Source organism: Watersipora subatra, chromosome 2 (assembly GCF_963576615.1).
Source record: "Watersipora subatra chromosome 2, tzWatSuba1.1, whole genome shotgun sequence".
Taxonomy (NCBI): Eukaryota; Metazoa; Bryozoa; class Gymnolaemata; order Cheilostomatida; family Watersiporidae; genus Watersipora; species Watersipora subatra.
In genome coordinates, this window is record NC_088709.1 from 41,052,668 (window position 1) to 41,066,736 (window position 14,069).

The window sequence follows — 14,069 nt, forward strand, 5'->3', positions numbered from 1 at the left end:
AAAACCATGGGTTTTTCCAACCCTTCACATGGCTTCTCTTTATTCACGCTGAAAGTTTCTATTCAAAAAAGTCATTGCGTAAAAAGTTTTGCTCTGCTAAAAAGGGTTCAGAGGCTAATATCGACTAGCTCAGCTTGTGCAGAAGAGGAGTTGAGGTCAGAAAACACTGTAGAAGGTATTGAACGGCCAGGAGAATATGAAATAGTTTCAAACGAAAGTAACAATAGATATGCAACTGGCTAAGCAAACGATGATAATATTTTGGTTTTTAAAATATCAATTTTTGTTTTAATAATGTTGTGTTTTGTTGCTGCAGTATTATACTTATGGTTTATGTCACTTGTATATTTGTATATTTATAATATAGATCAACCCTCACAACTCTTGTTCTATTGCACAGAAATAGCCAGTTTTGGCTGCGAACTGTAACAAACATATCGATGAGTGCAATGAGCTTTTCTCAAACCTTTTTAAATATAATTGTAAAATAAAAATATATCTTCAAACTTCAAATAAACTAAAAGAACTTGAAAGCTCCAACAAATTGCAACGCAGGCTATAAGATCATCTTTGGTTAGTTGCAAGCAATAGCTGTCAACTGGTAGAGACATCTATCAGCTTCCTCGTGCATGTTTATTTGAAAAATCTACAAGTTGGAGATAAGTTAGCAATTTTCTTGTCTCCAAAATGGTTAATGACGCACTGTCCGAAAAAGAGCACAAAATATAAGCAACATTTGATTCACCCGTAAAAGGATAAGATTTATCTTACCAACTTCTGTCGAGGTGTTTGAGAAAAACAACGCCACCATTTATTATAGCGCCGCTCCAAGTGAAGAATTAAACAATAAAGTGCCATAGTATTCAAATGAAGGTTTTACGGTATATATATTGATATAAATATCTATATATATTGATATACATATATTGATATATTTATATATAAATTGATATATGTGTAGATGTTTTTATTGATATATATATACATATCGACTATATATATCTATACACTGCATTTTTTGGACTATTAGCCGCTTCGTTTTTCAGATCATTCGAGCCACGTGGCTTATTTAGAGGCTGCGGCTATTCTGTAGTTTTTTCTTTCACCGCTAGGGGCGTAATAACCGGAACTGTTTGGTACTAACGATACTCTTCCATGTGGCCCTGAGTTGAAAAGCCTGGATTAATACGAAACAGTGCCTAATGGCACTGTTTCGTTTTAACCAGCCAAGTTTCTACTGTGTTAAAATACACTGTTATGAGTTCTGAAGCCTATACAAAAGGTGTGGCCTATACAAAAGGTGCGGCCTATGTATTGTTTTATTACAGGTTTTTTTAAATAGAGCAGATGCGGCGTATCTAGGGATGCAGCTAGTAGTCCAGAAAATACGATATTTATATTTGATATGCAGAAAAACAGTAAATAAAATAAGGGTTGAAAAATAGAATGCCTTCGCAGTCGCAATCGCCGTGAGTTCAAATTCATCAAAACGCGGAATTTTAATTTCAAGATTTTACTAGCTATAGCTGAGCATACTTAAGAACAGACGGCAAACTTTGAGATATATACATATATATCTCAAAAAAAATATATATGTATGTATATATATTTGAGATATACATATATATCTCAATTATATATAACAACTTTGACAAACCTTGAGTTATATATATATCTCAAAATATATATATAATTGTATATATATATACAGTTCTCTCTAGATGAACTCATCTTTATTGTAGCGGTTGCAGAAGTAAAAACAGAACCAGGATCTAATGTTGGTCCTGATAATCTCTACCCAACTGGTTAGTTAAAGATTTATTAAATAATAGTGATAACTGCTGTTGATAAGCTCTGATGTCAGGTGCCTGTGTTGAACCAATATGATAATTACCCTTAATCAGTGTTTGTAGCTAGTAAATTATCAATACATTACGTTGTAGATTTTGAAGTTAACCTAGAACCTGGTGATATGTCAGTCAACACTGACAATGATGAAGGTAATTACAGAAAGATTTTTCATGATAACTATGAGTATTCATTGTATACACCGAAAGCTTTTGGCAAACTCTCATCACATTGTAGTAGTTACATAATTGAAAACAGAACTAGGATCTGATGATGGTCCTGATAATCTCTACCCAACTGGTTAGTTAAAGATTTATTAAATAATAGTGATAGCTGCTGTTGATTATCTCCGATTTCAGGTGCCTGTGTTGAACTAATATGATAATTACTTTCCTCTATTGTCTCACCAACTGATTTGTTGGTAAACATAAAATAGTAAATCTGACCAAAATTACAAGTCTGTGAATTAATTCTGAACTAGTTTGAAGATTTGATTATTAACTTTTATTAATAATTATCAACTACTACAGATCCATAAGAGCTAATAAAATCTGACTCATTTTCTGAAAGTTTTGACCTTTGCTATCGGGTGGTATACTAAGTTTCTAGTCATATATATTGTCTACTTGTTGTACAACCCGGCGTTGCCCGGGTAATAAAAAAGTTTTTGGACCGAAAATTGGTTTGTATTTAACATGTGAAAACATTTTGTCATTCTAACTTTCAAGCTACATATCATGAGAAAAGTGTTTTGTGTAGTAGAAATAAATTAGAGAAAATAAAAACAACTGCAAAGGTTTCATACTTTATCAAATAACTTTTAAACATCATATTATGAGGAAAATGGTTCATGCAGGTCCAGAAAAAATAAAACAGCAATAAATAGGTTTAGATGTAAATGTGAAATAATTAGCAAGTAATAGCCAAATTAAGTCTGTTCTGCTGCGATTACAATATAAGATGATTCGGTAATGCTATAATTATTATGAAATGAGAAAACAAAATAAAAATCCTGAACATTAGTAATTAATAATAACAATTTCTGCATAGAAGTGTGTGTTTTGTATATAAAAAGGTTACCGTTCCACCAGAAGCTATCCATCAACACTTAGAATACAACTATTCTAGTACCTCTAGATACTGTTACAAATGTAAAAATTGGAAATCAAACTGCGTTTATCCGACCGAACGGTAAGAGAGTGTAGAGGCCATTCCTACTCAAGATAAACAAATTTTAAACATCATATCATGAGGAAAATGTTTCACGCAGGTCAAATAAATTTTAAAAATTAAAACGGCTATAAAAAGGTTTAGATGTAACAGTGAAATAATTAGCAAGTAATAGCTAAATTAAGTCTGTTCTGCTACGATTACAATATAAGGTGATTCGGTAATGATGCAATTAATACGAACTGAGTAAACAAAATGAAAATCTTGAATGTGTTGAGTTAATAATAGCAATTCTTGCATAGAAATGTGTGTATAAAAAGGTTACTGTTCCACCAGAAGCTATCCATCAAAACTTTTAATTTGTTGAGACCGGTACTTCTCGATACTGGTACAAATGTAACAATGAGATATCAAACTGCCTTTGTCTGACCGAACGGTGAGAGCATTTCGAGGCTCTTCCTCTGGAAATAATACAACTGTCCGCGTAAAAAGAATTGACCTTGACCAAAAATAGAAGTTCAAGAAAACACGAAAAAGCACGGTGTTTCATAAAGTTAATAGAGTTCATAGTTTCAAATAATACGTCATTTAGTGTGCATATGCTATACCATATATGATAGTGCCTTTTGATCAATACGCCTTTATAGCTCAGTGGTAGATCTCATGGATTTAAAACTTGCGGTTGCAATCTCCGTTAGTTCAAATTTAACATATTGTGAAATTTTAAATTCAAAGATTTTAATAGCTATAGCAAGACTTAAACATACACATACACACTTACACACAAACTTTGACAACTATATATATACTAGCTGCATTACCCGTGTTCGGGAATAGATTTATGTAAAGCAATAGTTTTATTGAGAGTTGTCTTTCATACTGTAAAACAACTCCAAATATGCAATCTCCTGAAATCTTTGTGTCGATCAGACTGCATACACATATGCAGTCGTACATGTCAATAATGTTGGAGAGAACAATGCAAATATGCAATGTGTTCTACAGCTAGTCTAAAATGCATCAGTCTCGAACCACTCCAATCGGAGTTTCCTAATTTTGTACACTGAACTGATTATGAAATGGACATTGCTAGGCAAACTAAAGTTCTTCAAACTGGCAGTATTGAAAAGTTTTACATATTTTAAGAAATTTTAGAAAATATTTTGCTATTGCACTGCTTAGCCATCACCAGCATTTATCGAATTGAGACTTCTACATGCTTGAAACACTAATCATGACTCACCAGTTCTTCGTCTATAGCCTGTGTTTTGACATGGTATATACAAACTGTCCAGCAGTAATGTGGTTGTGTTGATAAAATTTATTACCGTATTAATAAAATCTACCATATAAACTACATATATGGCCTCTCGCCTTTCCAACATAAAGCATTACATCTGGGGCATTTTTGTACATTCGTCCCGTAGAAAAATTCAGCCCTATACTGTGTTGCAGGACTGTAGTCAAGTGCGAAGTTTTCTTCCCATACACAGCGCCTGGTAGCAGCTGCTGTAGTTAGTGCGTCTTGCTCTTGTCGCCGTTTCATCTGCTCTGAAAGTTCGGCTCACCGAGCAGCTGTTGTAGCTAGTGCATCATGTTCATGTCGCCGCTGCATCTGCTCGAAGGTTTCTGCACACCTGGCTGCTGTAGCGGCTGCTCTTAGCCGTTTGAGTCGCTGCTGGGTCGGCTCAGCAGTCCCTTCACTTCTAGCAGCTGCAGCATCTATTCTGACCTGCTCTTGATGTACCTCTGTTTTTTTCAGCAGTTTCTGCTCTTCTAGCAGCTGCTATTCTGTTTCATTGTAGGCGTAGCTGTGTTTGCTTTGCAGTTTCTGCACTTCTAGCAGCTGTAGTAGCAGTTCTATTTCATTGTGGGCGTAGCTGTGTTTGCTCAGCAGTTTCTGCTCGTCTAGCTGCTACTTTGCGAATGCGGTCTCTTTCTCTACGGGAATCAAACTGTTCTTGCGTTTGGTCAGTAGGCTTTTTGGAAGGCATTGTACTGCTTCAAGCATTTCTAAAATTAAATGAGATGGTGTGCTTTTTGTAATATATGCTGCACGCTCTCTTCTCACCGTCGCCTATCGCCAGGCTCGGAGTGCCCATGCAAGTTCTGTAGTAGCTGTAGTTCTGTAGTACTCGTAGCTGGAAAAAAAGTAAAAGTAACTCAGATGCAGAAGGAAATGAACATCTTTATTATCACAAACAGTGGCAAATCCAACGTTTTCAATCCTTTCACTGAAGTAGACTCACTCATGCATTTTCTATGGTCGACCGCCATAGACACATTTTTGCGACTTTCCCAGCAATTGCTAGTAATTGAATTTTATTATTTGTCGATAACATAACCAATGATATTTAAAACTTTTATGGTAGTGACAGTGTTGTCCAAAGATTTCTCTATAAAATTAGCCTAAAATTTAATTTTGAATCTTTGTTTGAGAATTTCCAACGTAAAAACAACCATTTTTTTGTGTAAGTTTTGAAACTGCCACCGAGTTAGAAAACAATTACTTATGTTGATGACATAAGAGCTGATTCAGATTTTTGTGATTACGCAGAAATAGCAATAAAATAGCAATAGCAGCTCTGACTCTGATGTTGGTTAAACTATTGGTTTTGTAAGAATAAGGAACATTGTAGGAGATCGCTTCGTAGCCTCACATCGCTTTATCAATGCACAGAGTATAGATACAATGAAGTTTTTGCATAGCAGTGTTTTGTTAACATGTTGGCAAAATCTACGATATTTTTATAGCTCCTTTTACTGCTTTTATAACTAAGGCAATGTTATAACAACACTATATCAAACCTAGCGTAGCTATCTCAATCAATCACGTTACTGATAAATGCAATCAATGTAATAATTCAAAGTACTTTGAGTTCAAAATTCTTATAACTCAAATAGCGTTCTTGAGTTGATCTCGATCCCAGTGCGTCCACCATATTAGAAATCCGGACTTCAAAAGAATACCTTTTTGTCCACCGAATCTCCCGCCTCAGGTTAGTTAGAGACGCTTGGCCAGCGTGTAACAATCTTATTGGATCTTTCCTTAAACCTGGAAGTTCTAGCCTGAGACGCAAAGGTAGAAAAGATGTTGAGTTAGACTGATGATGTCGTTTGGTAGAATATCAAGATTCTAGACTACCTCCGCTTTCTAACTTTAGCTTAGTTCATGTTGACATGGTTGCAGCCTATAAATCAATGTTATTGACGGTTTCTCTTCCTATGAATGTTGTGAGTCAACCTCCGCAACATTCTATTTTTCAGAATATATATATTCCGTCTTATGTTCAATTTTAGTTATTTACTATATAGAGAACAGCGTTTTTCCGTTGGATCAGATCAGATTGTTCTCACTGAGTTCCTCCAAAGGCAAAAAGACGTGAAAACTCAGTTTCAAGAACCTTTTTTGTTTATTTTTTACTTTTATTTATTTTATTCTTTATTATATATTTATTTATCGACATGTATACATGTACAAATCTCTCCAGTTAAATCAAAGAAACTAAACATCTGCACACTCGACATCTCTTCGAAGATCCTTAATTGTTTTTGGCCAAAAGGAGTGAAAATATTGCCCCGATTTTATAGATGGCATGTACAATTCCCTATTTTGTCTTGTATCATGCTGGTTATTGGGAAGAGTAAAAGTGTTTTGAATAACACCAGAACTCAACACTGCAATATAGTTTTATTTGGGCATCTTTTCTACGTTCTTGTAATGATTTTATGTTAGTGATTTCCCTTAATTGTGAAAAGCTTAATGGTGATCTTATGTGGTAAACAAATTTTAGACATTTATTTTGGATTTTCTCAATCTTATTGATATATTTTTTTAAATGTGGGTCCCACTCCTGGCAAGCATATTCAAGGCCTGATCGTATCAGAGTCTTGTATGCCACTAATCTTGTCTTAGTGCCAGCTGGTTGCAAGAAACAAATGTTCATATGACCTTCCCGGTACACGTTGGCAGTAAATATTAATTAGATGTAATTTACTACTCATTAATTTATTTAATGAGTATTACTACTCATTAATTTATTTAATGAGTAGTAAATTTTATTTAATTCACTACTAATTTTTACTACTAATTTAATTTTACTACTTACTCATATTAATTAAGTTTGCTTTGTACGACCGAATCGACCTAATTGAAAAAGAAAAGACTGCTCTATAATCTATTTATACTATTCATATTCGGGAGTTATCGGTAACTTGATATATCGAGAAGACAACTCCAAAAGATACAATATTATTAGCATGTCAGTATTTTTCATCCATCCTTACGATGAATAGTAGGCTATGTAAAGAGGCGTGTACTAACCGGAGATTCCCGTTAATGCGCCCTAGCGGTGGAAGAAAAAAATCACAGAATAGCCGTTCCCTTATATAAGCCGCATGGCTCACGAACCATCAGAAAAAAGTAGTGGCTAATAGGGTAGTCCAAAAAGTACGGTACTCTATAAGCTGGACAGACAGATAGACAGACAGACAACGATTGTCGTTTATATAGTGGATATATATATATATATATAGTGGATATATATATATATATATATATATGAGTAGATATATATTTATATATATATATATATCTACTCATCTAGATTGTTTATATTGTAGACATTGAACTAAATCTAGAACCTGAGAGTCATTCAGTCAACACAAACAGTGATGAAGGTAAATATGTCATTAGTTTAATCATTGTAATAACATATCAAATGGTAATGTTTTAAAGTCGGGGAGACAACTCCGCTGGTGTGGATACCTATTTTGTTGCATTAGCAACGCAGTAGTAAGCGTCTCACAGCCATGCAATACGCAGAACTTGCATGTGTACTTTTGTTACCGCACAACTACACTATACATGTGCTACAACTATTTTTAGTGTGTGGTAAGCAGTATTGGTGTAGAGAGGGCATTACCCACTGCACAGTGTGCATTGTCGGATGCAGTAAGATCATTCCTAGCAGACATTCCGTAGCACTAGATGCCGTAGGAACACTGTACACACATGGACTGCACTTTTTCATGAATAATCATTACAGAATCTAGTATTGAGTTGATCTTGACACAACTACAACACAATTGCATGATTTGAATGCTGCTCAACCTTGAGTATGAGGGAACAAACAAATTGATCACAATCAGCATCTTATATATAGTATATACAAGACTACTTGTATATGATCAGCGTGCTGCATATGATTGAAATTAGTCTATCATGGTTGTAATTTATAATTTCAATGAGAATGCAATGCAAAGACTCCAATTTTAATAACACCTCCTTAATTGAAATAATATAGGAGTTAAAGCACAAGTTCTTGAGCTTGTTAAACATAACATCTGTCATTCTACACAAAATGGTACAGATGCAGTGATAGTTGATCCACAGTATCACCTTCAGACCAATGAACAGTTTCAGTACACATACAGTTTCAGGTTTTGAATAAAGCACATACATGTATGCATGGATTGCTGGTTTTCACGTAATATCATTTAGAAACAAATGTCTAAATGTAAGTCGTAAATGTCTACTGTACATTAGAAAGCTGCAAGGCACTTTAAATTCTCTACATGCTGTAATGCAGTGACGAAGTACAGATCTAATTTGTCCACGTCCCTGCTCAATATAGTGATCGCTCAGGGATTAGTCTTATAGCATCTGGTGAACATTGTTTTAAAGAGGAAACTGCTGGTTAGCGTAGCTAGTTTACCCCAGAAGTAAGATTGTTGGTTGGTCTGGCTCTGGTTACCATCTGGAGACGGGGAGACCAATCATAGCGGCTGCTGGTCCTTTGTTTAGAAGCATAATTTCTGGATAGTTGAACCATAGTATCTACGTGCAATCATAAAAGGGATAATTAGGTCGTCGTATCCGGTGGCTATCCATTTCAGTAAGTATTGTTCATATCTTAGAAAGAACTATACACCGCATCTGGTAGGGTAGTCAAATTTGAAAGGGGCGTATTTTCTCTGGAGCGAAAACATTACAATTTGATATAGTGATCGGCTGGATCGCTGGACATTACTCCTGTAAGACATTTAGCAAGCGCATCTTGAAGGTTTTCGAGTTCCCGATGCAGTATGGGCATCACCCCAATGGTTTTTATTTAAATTTTATAGGTTGACTTGCAACAAAATTCACATTACAGTTATTTGGTATCAAAAGGTTCACCATGTCTTACTCTGTTGTGTTGTAAGTGCCAAATATGTGGAAATGTGATTACAAGCTCTTAAAAGCTCAAAAACGAACAGCCGTCGTAGATTGGAATCTCTTTATTTCGATGACGTAACCCCGAAATTTGGTTATCGTCTTGTCAAGTATGTTCTCACGTGAATTGAAAGGCCAATACAAAGCTCAATATAAAACTTATCGTAGTACTAGTTTATGACAAACACTTCGTGTTTTACCGAAGACTCCGTATCAAATATAGATGCTCGCTACTTTACAGTTTTGTTTCGGCATTATTCAATCGTCAAGTCGTATTCTGATCACGTGACCCAATACTTCGCAAATAATTTTTGCAGCACTTTTCAATTATCACAGGTAACCAACAGGCTCGTCATGATTATCAGACAATGATATGTACTCCTTCGAGTTAAGGTTAAAAAGTTTAACGATTTTTTACGGTAAGTTAAAAGATATCAGTACTAAAAGTGACAGCATTACAAGGACGATAAAATAGACGCGTAAGAACAATAGACACAGTTTTATTGAATGCGTGAAGTATATTTGTGAAAATATTTCGACGAATAAGGTTGCAAGAAAGTGTAAACAGAAACCATCTCTCACAACTACATCACATTTGAGCCGTTTTGGAAAGGGAATCCAAACTACGGCGGTCTCATGTGGCTGCGATTTTCTGTTCGTTTTTTAGCTTTTAAGAGCTTGTAATCACCTTTTCACATATTTTGCACCTACAACACAACAGAGTAAGACATGGTGAATCTTTTCATATCAAATAACTGTAATGTGAATTTTGTTGCAAGTCAATCTTTAAGGCATGATATCAATGTACTCAAAGGTAATCTCTCAATCGTTTTTTCCTGCATCATTTTTTTCCAAGGGTAGCACCGAAATTGTTTTGATTTTAGCCACTCCTGCTAAATGACAAAGGTTAAAAATTTTTAGAATTTGAATTCGTTTTCTGGTCAAATCAGATTTACTGATCTTCTATTGGATGAATATTCTCTCTCAAGATGCCTCAGCCTAATCATTGGTCACGCTATGCAGAAGGTTTGGTGTCACTTTATCTAGTACAATTGGTAGGTATCTGTACAATAATTTTAAAGTTGTTTGAATTATGCAAGCCATTTGATTAAAGTGGCCATTTTGCCACTTGACAGATCTCAAGGGCTGAGGTTAAAAGTCTGAAATAACCAGTCATCATACCCTAGTAGATGTGATGCTCACCAGACTAGTAGTGCAAAGGATTTCTACACTTGGACAAGTTGTTGCATAGAGAATAAACTAGCTCCTGATTTTCACTTAGTGACTGCCGTGTTCACTGTCACTTGATTGTTATCTTCTGCACGACATAATAAACAGACACTGTCTAGGTTCTTTTAACTTACTCTAGCTATAAAAGCACCTCCAATGCAGTATCATACTAAAGATCAATTTGATATCTCGAGGCAATTATCATTGTTCAGTACCTTTAGTTCTGTTAGGTTTAATTAAACTAGGGTGGGCATCACTCTCTGAATTCTTCAGGATTTTACTGCATTATTGAGTCTTCAGCAACAGATGGTAAATTGCTGTGAGTTCCCTTGGTAATTGATATTTTCTCATTTGTTAAATGTTACTTGTTTCACTTGGCTACGACTTTTGGTGATTTCAACATTTTATATTTTTAACTTTCTACACTTGAACAAGATCATTCTGTTGGACTGTTAATAAAATTTTAAATAATAATTCCATCAAAGAATACTGCAAGATTTCCCCATCATACCCAAAGGTTTTGATGAAATTATCAATGTGGTGTCTCAATGCTAGTTTTTGTTATTGCCATAGCAGCACCTTGATGACGACTGTAACCTTCTTGCTGACTTTATCTACAAACACTTGCTCATTGCCACTCATCAACCTCTTCGCTGTCGAGCGCATCCGGCTGAGAATTGCCCAGTATTCCGGGTCTGTCAGTTAACAATTTTATTATTTTGAATGGATACAATGAGGTTTCTATAAGTTACCTTTAACTGGTTGTAGATCTCTACATAAATATGCTTTGGGAAACTGACAAATATCTCTAAACGTTGATATCTATTGCTAGCAATTAGCCTACTAATGTCTTAGAGACCGCGTTAGAGACCGCAAATTTTTGTTTCATTTAAAACTTGAAGGAGTTTTTTTGTTTTATACGTACATTTAACTATGCTGCATAAAAACTCATTGCAATCATTGATATGTTTGCTACAGTTGTCAGCAGAAACTTGCCTTTTATTTGCAATAGAAGATGTGTTATGGGCATTGATCCTTTGAAATCCGAGTTTAAGTAATGGCAAAGATGCTATCAAATGATGTGCTATAAATTTTATAAGTTATATAATAATAATCTATCAAATGCTACAATATATATTTGTAAACAAGTGACATAGACAAACAACACTGATGCCCCTACATACGAGTGCTCCAACATGCGACAAAATTGAGATACGAGCTGACCTTCTAGCAGTTTTCTTCCTTGAGATACGATTCGGTTCTCATTGGCCACTACATTATATGGCCAAGTATGTAAGAGGCGGCTTTTGAGAGCAGCATCGCTCGATCTTTCACCTTGAATCAATTAAAAAACAAGGGCTTGAAAAGTTGAATAAAAGTTATAGTGATTGCGAGGCAAAAAGTGCTCAACCGGAAACAGGTCTTAAAAATATGATGATTTTAAAGACTTTAAAATTAAAATGCGTTTAGTGAAAGAATAACACTTTGCTATAAATGTGTGTTTAGTAAGCTGAATTTATCCAAGTTAACTTCAAAGTTTCTATTACGTAGGGTCATAAAAGTTTAGTATCCGTTATCCGCAACACCTTTCTTGAAGGTAAAAACTCCATACTGTGATATAAATAGTGATGTTACATTTTATTGCCTATCATAACAATTGAATAGGTATTGTAGGTACTGAATTACAACAATTAACACATTTTTCTACCGTAATATCCTGTTTAGGTGAAGTTTTTATAGCATGGTAATGGATTAATTTGTACTTAATTATTTTACATAGAAAATAGTGCTTTGAGATATGAGTAAAATGACATATGAGCTCGGTCCCAAAAACGCATTAGGCTTGTATGTTGATGCATTTATGATACATGCAAAACAAAAATTACCATTTTTAAACAAAAATCTTTGCATTGTTCTGATTGTTGCTTTCGTTTGAACTTATGTCATCTTCCTCTAGCTGTTCAATACCTTTCACAGTGTCTTCAGATCCCAATTCTTTTTCTGCACTGCTGAACTAGTTAAAAGACAATTTTTTATCAGAGCAAAACTTTATTGTGGCGCCATTTAAGATCCAAACTTTGCATAAACAAAGAAAAACTCACAGCCACATGTCTAGCTCGCACATGTATGCAAAGCACAAATTTAAGCTTAAAAACAGTAGTACAAATTCTATTGTAATTATTGAAGCCTAAAATTAATTGTCATAATACAAATTTACAAACAAATCAAAGGATTTTAAAATGGTCTATTACAACGAGAAGCTGCACAGGTTTGATACGCTGGAACAATTATCTTATCACAATATAGTCGGTTTTGGTATGGAAAGGGTTAAGTCATATGTTTTTCTCTGAGTGTCCTGACAGAGAATAGGCATCCTACCTTGGTAATTGCTTTAGTTGCTTAGGATCAATGAGCTCCCTCCAAATTTATCCTTTCCTACATGAAGATTATTAGAATACAAAGCTTTTTTTTTTAAAACTAACACGCCATTCTCTTGCACATAATCAATATGTCTTCTTTATACATGTAGATGTCCTTTTCAATATGACTTTGCAGTTAGTCTGGTTTTGCCAGGCTTCCATCTCAACATGTTTATCACTGGTTTTGACACTTGTATATTGTTACAAGGCTCCAACTCTTTGTCAACACAACATCTGTCATGGTTGTAGTTATTTCTAAATGTACTAGTTAATGGATAATCAATCTCATGACCAAACACGAATGAAGCTATTGTTTGGGAGCTTTATGATAAATGCATATGTGCACACAACTCACAAAGATTATTCTTCAACGGCTGTCGCAAACCCTTGGACCGAAATCTCATCAACAAATTTAACCATTTTTCAATGGAGTCATTTAAGTATAATGATACAAAACACATATATTTATTTATCAAAACACACCTATTTAAATATGTTACCAAGTTTTTGAAATTCGTAGACAATATCCTAAACCTTATCCATCTGATCGAATGATAAATAAATAGATTAATATGGCCTAAAATCACTATTAAAACTTTAACAAACCTTTTTAATCAAAATTAAGACCGGCTAACGAAATGCCGATAAGGTCGTGCGACAGAGAGTAGAACCATTAAGTCGTGCGCATTTCATGAGAAAAACCTGCACATTTCACCAGTCTATAGCATTGTCCAATTGCCAAAGGTTTCTGTAACAAACGTAGAAGCACTGAAAAGTAATAGTTTCTTTTTTGCTGATTTCAAAGTAACTGACATTTTGGACACTTATAATGAGTACTTTGGTATTCCAACTGATGTCCAAAGCAGTGAAAGTAAAGGGAATGACAATGATATTTTCTAGCGATTCATGTGGAATTATTACGATGTTTAATTATAAGAATAATTATTCGATTTTATAAGATTTAATTATAACAATAGTCATTCGAATTTACAAGATCGAAGTATATAGTGACCGATGTTGGGCAGTATGTTACTGTTATTATTTTTTTTCTAAAGAATTTTGTTAAGTAGATTTTTTAAAAATTTAGATAAATATCACAACTTCTTGATATTGGTTGCTATATGACGTTTTGAAATGTATAGAAAAATGTGCATTGGTTTTCTATTATTACTGTATTACTATATTAA

General features: G+C 34.5%; 2 protein-coding genes across 2 annotated transcripts in view; one reads left to right on the forward strand and one right to left on the reverse strand.

Annotated features, from left to right (window-relative positions):
- Window positions 1–14,069, reverse strand: part of LOC137387868 (zinc finger protein 26-like) — a 126,429-nt gene that overhangs the window by 80,820 nt on the left and 31,540 nt on the right. The gene's annotated exons all lie outside the window — the stretch shown is intronic.
- LOC137387865 (zinc finger protein 345-like) overlaps window positions 1–14,069 on the forward strand; it is a 33,684-nt gene that overhangs the window by 16,971 nt on the left and 2,644 nt on the right. Inside the window, exons 4-6 of the mRNA XM_068074380.1 lie at window positions 1,743–1,805; window positions 1,944–2,000; window positions 7,642–7,698. Coding sequence (XP_067930481.1) covers window positions 1,743–1,805; window positions 1,944–2,000; window positions 7,642–7,698 — 177 coding nt within the window. The remainder of the gene's footprint in view (window positions 1–1,742; window positions 1,806–1,943; window positions 2,001–7,641; window positions 7,699–14,069) is intronic.